Source organism: Macrosteles quadrilineatus, unplaced genomic scaffold (genome assembly GCF_028750875.1).
Source record: "Macrosteles quadrilineatus isolate MER2022 unplaced genomic scaffold, UCM_ALF_1.0 Scaffold_1__1_contigs__length_201487025, whole genome shotgun sequence".
In the NCBI taxonomy this organism is placed as follows: Eukaryota; Metazoa; Arthropoda; class Insecta; order Hemiptera; family Cicadellidae; genus Macrosteles; species Macrosteles quadrilineatus.
The window spans coordinates 185805321-185820774 of NW_026542594.1; the positions used below are offsets into that span (position 1 = coordinate 185805321).

The 15454-nt window shown below is 36.0% G+C and overlaps 1 protein-coding gene across 5 annotated transcripts in view; it reads right to left on the bottom strand.

Moving 5' to 3' along the window:
* The window catches only part of LOC128991695 (paxillin), a 109133-nt gene that overhangs the window by 63585 nt on the left and 30094 nt on the right, over window positions 1-15454 (bottom strand). Inside the window, exon 1 of one of the 5 annotated variants that reach the window (XM_054414833.1) lies at window positions 10078-10141. The exons of the other annotated variants lie outside the window; for them this stretch is intronic. Within the exon in view, the coding sequence (XP_054270808.1) occupies window positions 10078-10084 (7 nt within the window). The 5' untranslated portion in view covers window positions 10085-10141. Of the gene's footprint in view, window positions 1-10077; window positions 10142-15454 lie in introns of those variants that run through there. 5 annotated transcript variants of the gene reach the window in all.

Genomic DNA, 15454 nt, shown 5'->3' on the forward strand with positions numbered 1-15454 from the left:
GACCTACGGTAATAGCTTATTCCCTATAGGGGAAATTCGCTAAAAATGAACAGGATTGCCACGTTTTGCGGACGTTGAATCCGACACATATATTCTCGACAATTCTGTTGCCATATGGAGGGAAACAGTATTAAAATACTGACTTTATTAGTGACTACACGCTCAAGTTTTGCAGCCTCACACGCACAACACACTTCTGAACCTGCATATAATCTTATTGTTTCCAGAGTCCTTTTCCTCATCTTGAGGTTCCTCACCTCATCTTTCTTAATCATAATATCTGATCTTATCGTTAGGGTTTTGTCTTTATTACCGCTTCCGTTACAGACATTTTGAAGCTGTGGGACAGAAGTGTTGAACACTTTACTTGATGAATTTGTGTTTTCTTGGGTTGTCATAAAATCAGGTTGGTCATGTCAGGCGAGTCCTTCTTTCAGCTTCAATACTATACGAGTTCTCTTCTTCGAGTTATTGTTCTTGAATTTCAAGTTTTGCTTTTCTTCCTTCACACAGATTGATCTACTCGAGGAAAACTTTCCAGGCTTTGCAACAAAACTCCCTCATCTCAGACTAACTCAGCGATTTAGCCAAACTCCGAGGCTGGGGAATTAAGTGACGCCAATCTTCTTCGAAAAGCCTTACTCTCAGTTGTTCCATGTGCTGAAATCAGAGGATGCATGATCTGGGGTGTTTTCTTCTCCGCATCCAGTGCAGCTTGAATTTTCTGCACGGTTCCACTCGCAGGTAGGTCCTGGAGGCCATTTATCTAAGCCATGTTAGTTTTTTTTCCTGCTTCCAAGGATGTGTGTTTTCCTTTTTCCTGACCATTTCCTTCCTAGCGTCCAACCCCTGTCTCATTCTCTCCCTCGGCAAAAAACAATCTTTGGTTTGATTATTAATGTACTAATAATGGACAATTTGATGATTTGTGTAACATTTCCTATGACTGATATGAAAATCACCAAACATACCTCAACAACATGGTGGACCCCTGAAGCCACCACAATATCACCACGAATCGCGGATATGCGCCGTCATCGCTGCTATAATGAGTCCATTGTGTCCAGAATTGTAGTAGTCCAAATGTGTATAACGCCGACATCAATTTCCTCCCATGCAACAATGGTTGGTTGGGCCCAGCCCTCAATGTCATAACACCCATAACCTAGACCTACACCTCAGGACTACTAGCATAGACTCCTGCCGACACCTGATCTGATCATACAGACACGTCCTTATGGCTTGTGATGGCTATGACGTAGTGGGTGTAACATGTAACAAAAATTTTGAACATGATGACAGTAGGCTAGAAGACGTTGTATTACAAGACAAGTGTAAGTAGGAGTACTGTAGTTAAGTAGGAGTAAGGCCGAGATGATGTAGAGGCTATTGGTCCAATTGTGTCGCACAACACAGAGCAAACAATTAATATATGACCTTGGCCCTAATAAGTTGCGACAGTACACGGTTGATTTACCTATCCGTCGTAGGGAACATTCGGTACAAAAATTTCACGATTTAGACAACGAATCGTCGACGAATCCTTCATTATCATATTGTGGCATACGGATTACCGACAAGACTACAAAAAACTGTCCAAACATCTACTCTAATTGTGCTGTTACTATTTTGTATTGTTAACTGATGCAATCTGAAGCAGTTGTACTCATAGAGCATTATGTGCTCGATGGTTGTACTAGGATTAATCTTTAACTACTTTGTAAAACAGCGGTGTATTTTGTGAACGTATTTTAAGCTAAACCTACTAAATAGCATGAGGGTAGAATAAAGTGGATGTGTAAGATGTAATTGTTACAATTACTTCATGACGAACATTTACACTAGATTCTGTGTGAAAACTCCACTAATTAGTACATTGTATGCATTTTTTTTCATCCGAAAAAAATCAAGAGGGTGCATAACATGTGAAGCAATCAGTCTAAAAGCAATAACTGGATGACCAAGGCCTGAGATTTATGTTTATTTCCTATGTCACTGTCAGTCTTGTCACACAATATAGGACTCATTTAGGACATATGAGTTTGTAACATGAAAACAAATGCATTTTATCACTCCAAGAAAATATTAAATTCAGAATAGACTAAAGCGTTGTATAGTATGATAAAATAAGAAACATTGCACTCTACTGAGGATAAAATTATCGACAGGTTATAGTTTTTCACTAATAATTAACACTGTGAGAAACGGTTGGTCTGTAAACATTTATTTCGATTTCGAATGTGACGATCTGTAAATTGGTCATGAAATTTTAAGATGTTTTGACAATCTGTAACAGGTTTCATTAACATCGTGGCAAATTTGTATTACATGTAACAATTCCTAAAAAATTTTAAAATACTCTATACAAAGCATAAACTATTCTCACAGCTCTACAATTTTTCATGAAACTGTAAACTGTGTCAAGAAACGGTAACCTGTTATAATGTAATATAACATGTTTCAATAACCTAATTTAGAATACATTTAGAATACACAGTTTAGCGAGCTGTTTTAACATTTTAACATGTTTCAAACCAGCCTAGACATGTTTTGTAATGATAAAACAGAATGATAAAACAGAAACGTGTTTATAATAGTTTAAACAGTTTAGAACAAACATTAAACAACTACTGTAAGTGTTGCGACATTTGTAAACGTTAGCTATTAATCAGTCAGTGGTTTGGCACTGAAACCAGACAAAATGACATGTCTTCGTTGTAGTTTTTCAACTATCAAACTTTCAAAGAAACAAAGGTTTACCAACTCTGTGATGCATTGTAACGTTCAAAACTAAACACTGTCTTGTTCACTCTAAAATATAAAAAAATATGACCACAATAAGTAAAATAACCTTAGTAGTTGATCCTCTTATAACTAGTTTCCATCGCTTATCGACGGTTTTCAATAGCTTTGTAACATTTTTAAACACTTTTTCAACAAGAGGTCACATGTTTATAAAAACTGTACCATGTTTAAGTTTCGTGTTTTAGCGAATTTCCCATATAGGGAATAAGCTATTACCGTAGTACTCATGGTAAGACCTGGACGCGGGACCGATTTTTTTATTCGTTTTGAGGTCCCTAGAGGCCAAAAACACCATCCGTTCAAATTCATATATATATATATATATTTATATATTTATATATTTATATATATATATATATATATGTGTGTCCGTCAGCACGATAACTCGAGCAAAAATGATCCGATTTGGATGAAATTTGGTACAAACGTGTAAACGTACGTTTATTCGAACGAGTTCGCGATCCAGCATGATCGGACCATGGGAACGGGGGTTTACGGGGGGTTTTATGGGGTAAAAATAGGTTTTTCCTATTTTTGACCCAAAAAAACATAAAATTTAGCAATTTCTTTCCAAACCATTTTGTAGAGCTTAAAAAAACAAATAATTTAGTATATTGAAGCGTTATTATGCGCCTAATAGTTACGGAGAAAATTCCAAAAAATTGTAAATTTAAAATGCCCATGTTATTCTTAAGGAGAATAAGTAAACTGTTGTAGTTTGCTTGTTTGTGAACATATTTTGATCAAATTTGGAAAATGTTTTTATTTCTTACTAACTATTCACATAAAAAAAAAAAAAAACAGTTTTACCCTCCCTGATGCAGCAAACCTAAGTACTTGTTAAACTAATTCTATTTAAATCAAGAATAAATGTTATATTTTTAAGTAGACATTTCAGTGTAAATCCAATCAGTCAAATGGAAATTCGCTTAGTCTGCAGGTTTGCTGCGGCGGGGGTATTTAAGTATGGTCACGTATTTAAAAAAAAATTATAACTATATAGTGGTTTAAAATACCTTGTTACTGTCAAAAACGATCCTTCGAAATAGATACTACGAAGTATCGTTTTTGACAGTAACAAGGTATTTTAAACCACTGTATAGCTAATTCAGACGATCCAGAGGCCATTCCATCAACAAATTATAAGTTACCAACTAAATTAATTACCACAATTAATTACAAACTAATGATTAGTACCAATGAAAGTACAGTTTATACACCAACCCTCTATAAATTCTAAAAATTACTCTCCGTAAAGTATATTGTTTAGTTACTTACGTACAGTTCACTCATTATACATTCCATATAATCTTTCTGGCACAGGATACTCACCTGAAACAAAAAGGAAACCATTATTTTAATAAAAAAGGAGTTTTTTTTACGTATTTCTGGTTGTAGACCGACTTGCTGGGATGGGACAAACAACGGTATAATAGAGTTTATGTGGATGGAGTTTTGTTGTTAGCTCACTTATATGTTTTGGTTTTCTTCAAATAATAGTTTTTCCTTTGGTATTGAAAACAAACAGTAAAAAAACAAAAAAAGATATAATCCACCCTAAAATGAAACACAATTATTTTGTAGCTATCAGCGCTATAGAATAAAATCTGATTTGACAATAGAGGAAGAGGATGAGAAGTTTACTTCATCTGTTCGGAGTTAATGGTTTATACAGGGTGATTGATATAAGTGTGCCAGCCGTTTTATTCGAAAACCATAAGATATATTAAAAAAAGTTAAATGATAAGTGCCTTGGATTTTTTATTTAAAATTTTTTAGTCAAGTCGGAAAAATTATTTTAGCCGCCATTTTTCTAATATGGCCGCCAACTTTGATTTTTCTTATAGAACACCCTGTATTTTACGATGTATTCAGGTAGAAAATGTAATTTTAAGACGATTTTATTCTTGTGATTTTTTCATAAACCTAACCGTTTCAAAGATAATAATGGTTTACTGTAAGTTGTAAAATTTTGAATATTTTTCGAATAAAACAGCTGACATGCTGAGGCCTTTGTCCAAACTCTTTCTCATGCCAAGAGAAAGGCAATTTCAAATATTTAACCATTATTATCTTTGAAACGGTTAGGTTTATGAAAAAAATCACAAGAATAAAATTGTCTTAAAATTACATTTTCTACCGGAATACATCATACAATACAGGGTTCCATAAGAAAAATCAAAATATTTTTTTCGACTTTACTACAATTTTTTTAATAAAAAATATAAGGTCAATTAACTTTTTTTGATACCTCTTATAGTTTTCGAATAAAACGGCTGGCACACATATATCAATCACCCTGTATACCACAATCGTGGATTCGTGGCATTGCATCTTCTCTTTTATTCTATAAGATAGCAAATATCGCAAACAACCCGATCATATTGATAACCATACGCAACGGTTGCAGCTGCCGTTACTCGTGGTCCAATGCAGTATTGGATATGTCTGGAGCTGAGCCAATACAATACTATGGTCAATGTGATCTGAGTACAGTGTGACTGTAGACAATCCCCTGGCATTTGACAGCTTTCACATTACCTTATGTGGACTCGGCACTCTCGCTATTCTGCCTTAACTCAGGATTGTTGAACACAGCGGACTTGTGGAATCAAATATTGAGTAGAACTAATAATGTCGATTAAGCTAAACCAGCATGCTATGAGTCATCATTATTCTGGACACTGCAAGTAGACTTCTTATAGCCTATAGGCTATATATAATACTTAATATTATAAATGAGAAAGTTTGGATGTATGGATGTATGTTTGTGACAAGTGAACGCGAAAAATACTGGTCGGATTGGCCTGAAATTTGGCATGATGATAGCTCACATTCCCGATTAACATATAGGCATATTCTTATTTCAAAAATCCTTTCGGGCTCCGCCCCAGTGGCTCTGGAGTTTCCAATGTTAACCTTATGAGAAATGGAATTATTGAATCTTAACAGCCGTTTCAACTAAACAAGTTGGTTCTGTTCTATGATGTTCAATAGCATTAAAGTTGCAAGGATTACCAACAGGGTGCAGCACTATTATTTCTTTTACATTTATGACAACAGCTAATTTGCAACCAAAAGGTGAGTGAGCGTAGCGAACGAACTTCAACCTGGAGGCGAGTTAGCGTAGCGAACGAGCTAACCTGAGGGCAAATGAGCGCAGCGAACGAGCTCCAACCTAAAGGTGAGTGAGCGTAGCGAACAAACTTCAACCAGGACGTGATTGAACCATGCGAACGAGATAATCTTGAAAATTAAGAAGTTAAACGGGGCAAAGCCCGCGGGTTACAGCTAGTAATAATATTATAAATGTGAAAGTTTGTGTGTTTGTTTGTTTGTTTGTTTGTGTGTTTGAAGTTCAATCACGCATTTACTGGATGGATTGGGCTCAAATTTGGCATGATGATAGCTCACATTCCCGATTAACATATAGGTATATTTTTATCTCAAAAATCCTTTCGGGCTCCGCCCCAGTGGCTCTAGAGTTTCCCATGTTAACCTTATGAGTACTCATATTTAAATGGAATTAAAGAATTTAGTCAGCTGTTTCAACTAAAAAAGTTGGTTATAAGATATATAAAATCATTGAAAAGTTATAAGATTTATCAACAGGGTGCAGCACTACAGTTTTTTTGCATTTATGAAAACAGCTAATTTGAACTAAGCAGCAACAAAAAACTGTGATACGCAATGAGAATTGTCAAAGTAGGATTGTTTACAGTTATGTTTATGTTTTTAATGTGGTGAATAATAAGTGATTTTTTGTGAATTCGTAATAATTTATTTTATATTGTTTAGAGAAGTGGTAGTACATTATGGCTATAGTAGATGTGTAATACCATTAGTATAGCGTCAAATTAAAAAAGCAAATTTTATCAAACTTTGTCCTCCCCCATTGCAAACGCAAAGCTTGAGTATAACTGCAATAAGCATTTTAAACTTATATGCACACCGTACGAAGGACGGGTACTCTGCTAGTTCTAAATAAATCTAAAACATAGTAAATCTACTTTGAAAACAAAACAGTCCATAAAAACTGATAGATCAACCAAAACAATCGGTTACCATTTAACAGACAACCTGATGACGTAGACCCTTAAACATTTACATTCGCTAAAACCCAATCTCCATTCAACACGGTGGTTTGCTACTTAGCTACGTGACAAGGAAGCTTTGTATGAGTGACTCATTCCAACAGTGGAATGTGATGCGCGTATTGGTGGAGGCCTTTATGATTAATTCGTGTGTTCAGACCTCCCACCGACTACGACGTCGCTAGAACATTGGTGCATCACATCAGCAAATTAGGAATTTAGTCAACATTTTACCGAAAATAGTAGTTGTCAGCACGACTAGTAACACACAGTTTATCTAACATACCGTTAACGTGCTTAAGATTTTGTTAACCTTTTTATTTATGACTGGGACGGGTGGCGTCGTCCTGTAATCCAGCTACTAGGAGGTCACGAATTGTGGATATTTATAGGGATGCACTGTGGATGCGATGCTCCCTAGTGTGGATTTACGTCCGCACTAGTGAGTACTACGACTATCCGCAGTACTATCCTGATAATTAGACCAATTAGCTCGCCATTAGCTGTATGGGCTATTAATTAACAGCTGTGTCTAAGGAATATGTCGGCCTTAGTCACTAACAAGACTACAAGATCCCACCACTCATCCTACACTCATCCTTCACTCATATTTTGGTTAAAATACGCACATAGTGGCGTCCCCATCTTAAATAATTGATATAATTGATTAATTGATAATTACGAGAAAATAACGCTACGCCCTCCTAGATAATGGCCAACAACAATGTAACAGAATAATCAGCTGATCTCGAATTACAGTCCTACAACATGAACACCATAATACACAGCGACTATTAAATATGCCGCTTTTAAACCCAGAATCGAGAAAAATTTTCACATAAACATTCTATTGATAACAGTATCTCGCCGACATTGCTAGGTCCTGTTTCAAAATACTTAGCGATTTCCACGTGACGTAGAAATTACGAACATTCACGTGAAACTGATGAATCAACTGTGGGCCCCACAATGTAATGCAACCACATACCTGTTAAAAACAAGGCTTGCTAGCAATCGTGTTAGGCAATAATGAAAATTCAATGAAACGTGTTGGAAGATTTGTATAACCTATTAGGGAAACGTAACCCACTCACGTTGTAATAATCTTTATACTTTTCTTTGAAATGGCGACCATACAAATGTAGGTATTTTAAGCCAAGTATGAATGGAGATGAGTGTGGGATGAGTGGCGCGATCTTGTAGTCTTGTTAGTGACTAAGACCGACATAATCCTTAGACACAGCTGTTAATTAATAGCCCATACAGCTAATGGCAACTAAGGGACCTACAGTTTGTAGTGGAATCCGAACCACATTTTTCCTTGGTATATAAGAATTGGTCTAATTATCAGGATAGTACTGCGGATAGTCGTAGTACTCACCCGTGCGGACGTTAATCCACACCAGGGAGTATCGCATCCACAGTCCATGCCTATAAATATCCACAATCAGTACAGAACAGTCTGATTTCAATGTTTCGCTGTTTAATACACGATTCTAAATCAAACACGAACAACAATAGATGCCGTTCAACTAGGGAGTGATGATAATCTGATTTTATCCTACATGTAGATTAAATGTATACAATAAAACCTCTAACACGACAATTTATGGCAGGAGAAACAAAAAATTAGGGGAGAAAATATCATTTGAGACTGAAGCAAATTCTGTGAGTTCATCAATATTCTTTTTTTATTACAACAACAAGTAAGCTAATCAAATGAATTTAATAATGAATCTTTATACCAGCCTATATTGATGTCAAAGTTGTGAATTTTATTTTGTGACGTTTACAACTTGAATTAAACAAACCGGTTCAAAAGTCAAGAGAGCTTAAGCTGGGTTTTCCTAGACGCGGAGTCGGCCAGCGGAGAGCGGACAACGGAGAGCGGAATTGAAATTAACATGGCATTCCGCTCCGCTGCTAGGAAAACAGTAACATTAAATTACCTAAGACCAGCTGAGTCCGCTCTCCGCGTTCCTCTCTCCGCTGGCCGACTACGCGCCTAGGAAAACCCGGCTTTAACGCCTACGAGAGCTTCCACGCCCACGTCATGTAGGCAGGTCTGCTGAATCATGGCGTAAATGGAAATGGAGGAATCTTCGTCATTCTTACATCAACTTGACGTTTTAACAAGCATTTTGTACATCTTGCCTACTTCTTACACAGTTCAGTATTCGACCAGCGATTAACTACGCAAGGTATTGTTTTGTATTACTAAAGTTTCAATATTACCAAGATTTTCATTAACTATTTACTAGTAAACAACGTTCATAGTAGACAATATTTTACAAAATTAGTAGGAATTACAAACTACAAACTTGTACCGGTTAAATTAAATGCTAAGTTTTCTTTCGAAACATTTTACGATAAGTTACATGACAAAACAAAAAAATGAATAAGGTTTGTACCTATTCATTGGTCAAAATCAGTAAGCTACTTGATTGACTGTAGAAGTTATGAAACTTTAATACTTAACCTTACACTGTTTGGATTTAAGTTGTTAATATCAGCTAGGCCCTATCTTAATTTATTTTATAAACCGAAGGTTAGGTCGTGTTTAAATTGGGCGAGCGATGCTTAAAAACAACCAAATATACATTAGAACTGTTTAATAAGTATACCAAATAAGATTTCATTGATTAAAAAGAAAATAATTCGCAAGAAAGTATGTACCTCGATCTCCAATAATAAAATCTTTTCACAAATTCGATATATAACTTCAGTAAAATTGGATTGTCCCAGTGAAGAAAGGATATTTACTTTGACAGAAAATGTTAAACTATATGAGCAAAGCTCTCTGTATAACTTTGCTTTATGGATAATGCATGATTTCCTAGATTTCTTATCTTAAACAAGAAGTCTTTGTACACAAAAATGTAGGTTTTACAGGAATTTGTAATACATTATCGACATAAATTGAGTCTAACTGTGCTAGCTGCCAGCCTCGAGTCCAGTGGCATAGCCGACAATTACACATGTTAAATGATCATCCAAATCGCATTGCTGATTGCTATTAATTAAGGTGGGATCATCCGGGCGTATATTACCCTAAATTAATATGCATGCAATGCGAGAAGAACGGAGGAACAAGCCGTACAAAGCATCGCAACGTAAGATTCAAATAGTGTGTAAAAATTTGAATGACGTAAACGTGTAAATATGAGTAAAAACTCACCATTCATGGCAGCTGGTTCGTATGTTCCTCGATAGAAAGCGATACCGACACTGGAGCCCACACCTTCCCCCACTACTTAGTGTACACAAACACAAACATACTGCAAGTGTGTGCATATCAGGCTCAGTCAGTGTGCAACGACAACAATGAGAGAGAACAGCTGATGAACAGATGTACACCAGCTGGAGATGATAAAGGTATGTTGCTGTCCGGCGTGGAGTAAGTTACTTGCTACTGTATTTGTTATTAAACAACCTTTAAAATATCTCAACAAAATTAAGACTATATATTTATTAACGACCCATGTATCGTCTTGTGAGTAGTTTTACCCTAAATATCTTGCCTAAATATATATGGTCAACTAAACGCAAACGGACATATAATACACAACAAAACTGGTTTCTTAAATGTGGTACGGTAAGTATTGCCATACAAGTTACCAGATAAAAACGAACACTTCAAGAAGTGTCATCCTAAGATCGTAAGTATATGCTAAATAAGTTATATTTCCGTCCGGTGTGAGTAGAGTATTCCTGTTCTTTATGTATTGCTAGTTTATCAAATTTAAAACGATTTAACCCAATAAAAACAAATCCCTGCACCATTGTAGGTACTCTGCAATTATAACAATCACATACTCTCTAAAACCGGCCCTTAAAATAAAAAAAATACACAGTTCGGCGCATAACAACATCAAATTAGTCTTGTTAACTTGCAGTATCGGAAAACAAACACAACAGTGTTACCCACATTGTAAGTCTTATGTACATTTTATCATAGATAAAACAAAGCAGAAATCAAGAAATTAACCCTAAAATAATAGAAACAAAATTTCGTCGACACTAGCGCCCAGTACATGAACTAGACACGAAACAACTAGACACGTGCTTCAAAATTTACAATGGGATGAGAAGTCTACTTGTGTTGGTTAGTCTATGGTTTTTCTCTATGGTAAAAGCCTTGAATGTATTTATCATAGGAATGACTAAAATTCCACGATACACCTAGGTAGGAGAGGTATGAATGAACGATAGCGGGTATGTTAGGAAACCCCGATGCACTTCACCTCACTAGCGGGCTCGGGTTGCATAAGTGAAACTGATGAAGCCTACTGTAAAATAATTGATTACGGTCGATGTAAAATTTAGGAAAAATAATCTAGCGGTCAAAGCTCGGGACTTTGTTCTGAGAGTCGCGGGTTTAAATAATGTCAATCACCAATGCCTCTCGATGTGAACATGCCTTTTCCGGTACCTAAGAGCAAAAAACGAGAGTGTCCCAAGCAAGAAAAACTAATCTCTATTGGATAACTTTCTGTTGACCATAACAGTAATTTCAACTATGGTTCAATGAATTTTAGGTTAATTTGTACAAGTGTACAAAAAGTATGATAAAATAGACTTGAATTACGTTTTCTTCAATCTTTAATCAACCTTATATTGACGACATAATGAGACAGACATGTATACAACGCCTTCAAACATCGCACAGCAAAACAGTTGCGGTGTATATAAAGTTGCCGTTCACTCATAGTACGGCGCTTACAAACAAACACCGAGACTGACTTTGGATACTACTGTACAAGTAGATTTCTCATATTATTGTCAAGTTTAACAAGTGCATGATGAACATGTTAGATCGGGCTGAGGTCAAATAGTGCCTCGTGTTAAAGTGTAATGAGATAATTAAAGACTGCTAAGAAGGATCATTGTTATTTGTTCAGTTGAAGTTTTTAAGTTAGCGAAATAACAAGAGCCAATACAAAACCCTTAGAAAACCGCAATTAACCGGACATAAACTTAACATAAAGTTTGTCCAGTTTGTCAGTAGAAAGACAAATTATCTGTCGGAGTAGGCCTAATTTTAATAAAAGGCATGCTCGGCGGGAATTTCAGAACACCTGCAAATCGTGTACTGCAACACAAAATACACTGGAGTTGGGAGAACTGCCGCTCGCTGTTGTACGGCGCTACGCCGTGTCACAATATTGCAACTACTAACTCTTCTATAGCCTACATTTACTAAAGCTTCCCTTAGAGTTTAACGAGGTAGTTTTTTTTTATATGGTTGGGTTTTATGAGTTATTGGGATGTAACAGCTTTGCTTAAATTTTATAAACCAAAACGACTAGTTGTTTTTAAAATCGAGTCGGCTTATATGTATGAGTAATTCATAATATTTAGTTTTATAAATTCCTGATCATCGGGATTTCTTAACTAGAATTCGTGACAAAATTATATAGAGGTTGTTAAGAAAGGTTCTTCGCCGATCATAAACATTTCATATGATAATAGTGTGCAAATATATCGTGTTATTTGGTTTCCAAGTTAGGCTCCTGGCGAAAAAGTAGGAATAAAATAGTTAACCTCCGCACTACTGTTTTTAACGGAATGATGCCTACGAATTGTCATTTGAGTGATCCATAAGGATAGTTTACATCTATGAGGGAGGTGTTTTGATCTATATTGCAAAGCTTCGTCAATTGCCAGTAAATAGGCTGCACTTTACTTTAGGTCCTACACTCATTCGAATGAAAATATCGATTGTTCGATTGTTTCATTCGATATATCGTTTGGTTAGTTAGGTTTCGATTGTTTCATTCGATATATCGTTTGGTTAGTTAGGTTAGGTTAACCTTACCTAACTAATCACACGATATATCGAATGAAACAATCGATTAATCGATATATCGATCGATATTTTCATTCGAATGAGTGTAGGACCTAAAGTAAAGTGCAGCCAAAAATCCCGTAACTATCCAGTACGATAAGCCATCGAAATCATAAATCAACCATTGCTAGAATGCATCAGAACGAGACAACAGAGATAAATCGTTGACTATAGATTCACAGTTCCGCACGTAAATACATAACCGTGGTTGGTTTGTGGGTGAATTGTATAGACACAACTTGGGTATTTCATCGGTACAAAGTGGTGCACACACCTTACATGTTGCGACACGGTAATATAGTGGACACGGTAACGCCGCACCCTGTATGTTCTGGGCCTACAACATACTGGAGAAAGTGAATTTGCATTAGACGTATCTTATAGCTAAACTCACAATGTTACTACCTAGTTACCTTTAAATCATTGATCTAGGAATAGAGGTGAATTTAATTTGTTTTTGTTTGGTACGCCAATTTGTACAGGTCTTTGCTGCTTAACATATATTTTTTGATATTTTTCAAACGTAACCTTATTAAGAACAAATATATAATAGCATTTTAATTTTTGGCGCGGTTGTATGGATATTAAATTATTATTTGCAACTGTAACACCTTTTCAATTCGGTTATTAACGGTATAAACCACTTTACAATGTAGACTTATATTAGTATAAGCACATTACAACTAACCTGATAACAAGATATATAAATTTAGCAGCAAGCAGGTGCAGTACAATTTAAACAGACCACTTTGACAATTATTGCAGTATTTACAATCTAGAGATACAAATCTGAGAAACTTTTGTATACTGGGTTTGTAGACGTTGGATACTAATGTATAGAGATGCATCTAAAGAGTCTTGGTAGGCAAGTAATCCGTAGAACAATAAAACAGTTTATTTTATCAAATGTTGTTTGTCTCAAAGTTAACTCACAAAAAGGAAAGCGCGCACTGTGAGATATTTCATACAATAGCCCAGGAACGTGTTAACGTGTATTATTTTAATCCAAATCAGCGCGCTTAAGCGCAACCAAACATTCAACACATGAAATATAAAGGGTCTAATTGAAGTATCCAAAGTCAACTAAACCAGGCTGCGGATGAAGATGTTTTACGTGGAAGTATATAACGAACAACACCCCAATAACATGAAAATCAAAGTACCTTAAAACGAAAATGTACAAATGTGTACAAAGATCGATACCTACACACATTATGTACGAAGATAAAGATACGAGCATGTAGAAGAATAAATGCAAACCATTGGACCAAATTTCATCCTACAGGTCCAAAACGGTACAAGAGCCAAATCCCTATTACGATGCGCTTGATAATCATCTAAGTATCTGAATGACAAGTAGCCACTAGGTCCTTGGCCAGCGTCGCCGGCGCCGTACACCGCCGTAGACCGTAGCTGTAGACTGTCCGGACAAGGCCGGTAAATGTGGGCCATTCCTTGTATGGGCAAGACCTTACCTGACACTGTGATTCACTATTAGAGTTGGAGGTATCCAGGGTGCTGATAGGCCAAGGTCTTGCAGATCAGAGGGAAACTGGCGAAGCGATATGAGAATATCGAAATGGTGGGAAAATTCGGCAAAACTTATTTTTGATGTGTAAAATGATGAGCTAAACACACGGTTGAACCATGTGAAGGGGGTTGAGGATGAAATTAAACTTGTAGGGGGCTCACCGATAAGAAAAGTACTGGTGAAAATATCAAAAACTTATCGTAGGATCGTAACTGAGGGTCTGACTAGAATTAAAACCATTTATCTTCAGAGCTTTAACAATAACAGAAACCAGAAATGCATCTTTTACCCCACTAGTCACGTCTGTGGACGGAATGCTGGGCAAAGAGTTTCAGACCTTGCTCAGAGCAATGGCAGAAACGCCTAACAGAAAAATGGAAGAAACCTTACAGTTTAGTGATGAACTGGATAAGGGTAAAAACCATCTGTGCGACGTTAAGGGCCAGCAGCATGTGTCTAAGGAGGACAAGAAAGAAGTGGAGGACCCTTAGAGAGTTTGAAGATGGAGCTGGAGTACCAGTTATTTATTAATTTAAATAGAAAATGTTTTATTATTTTTCCATGTCAAAATTGATTATATTAAAGTGTTTTGCTTTTTATCTTCACAACTTATGGTAGCGTATTTACAGGCTACCTTTCTAATTTTAAACTTCGGCTTAAATTTCTGTTCGGTTAAAGGTTTAAATGGGTAATGTTAGGGTATAAAATGTGCAACAAATCATTTATTTCCCCACCATACTTATTATGTTTCACAACAGTTTACAAGTCACATAGCGAGTACAATCGGAGATTTGCAAAACGCAATAGTCTTACGGACGCGGTTAACAGATTTTAAAAACGTACTAGCTGTTACCCGCGGGCTTCACCCCGTTTGACTTCATTAGTATTAATAAAACTATTGATTGGTTAAGCTAAGCTGAAATAAACTAAATAGAATACAGTAATCTAAACAAATAAGTACAGGTGAGGTTTTTTTACATTAGGTACCTATATATAAAGTCCCATTTAGAAAGGAATTATGACCTTAAAGGGAATAATGAAATCTATATATAATATAATACGCTAAGCCGATTTTTGTGAACAGAACTCCTCCCTCATTTTTGGACCGATTTTGATGATTAAAGTGTCTAAAAAATTGCCCTGATCTGTAGTTTTGCAAAGTGTTTTTAGTTTTTT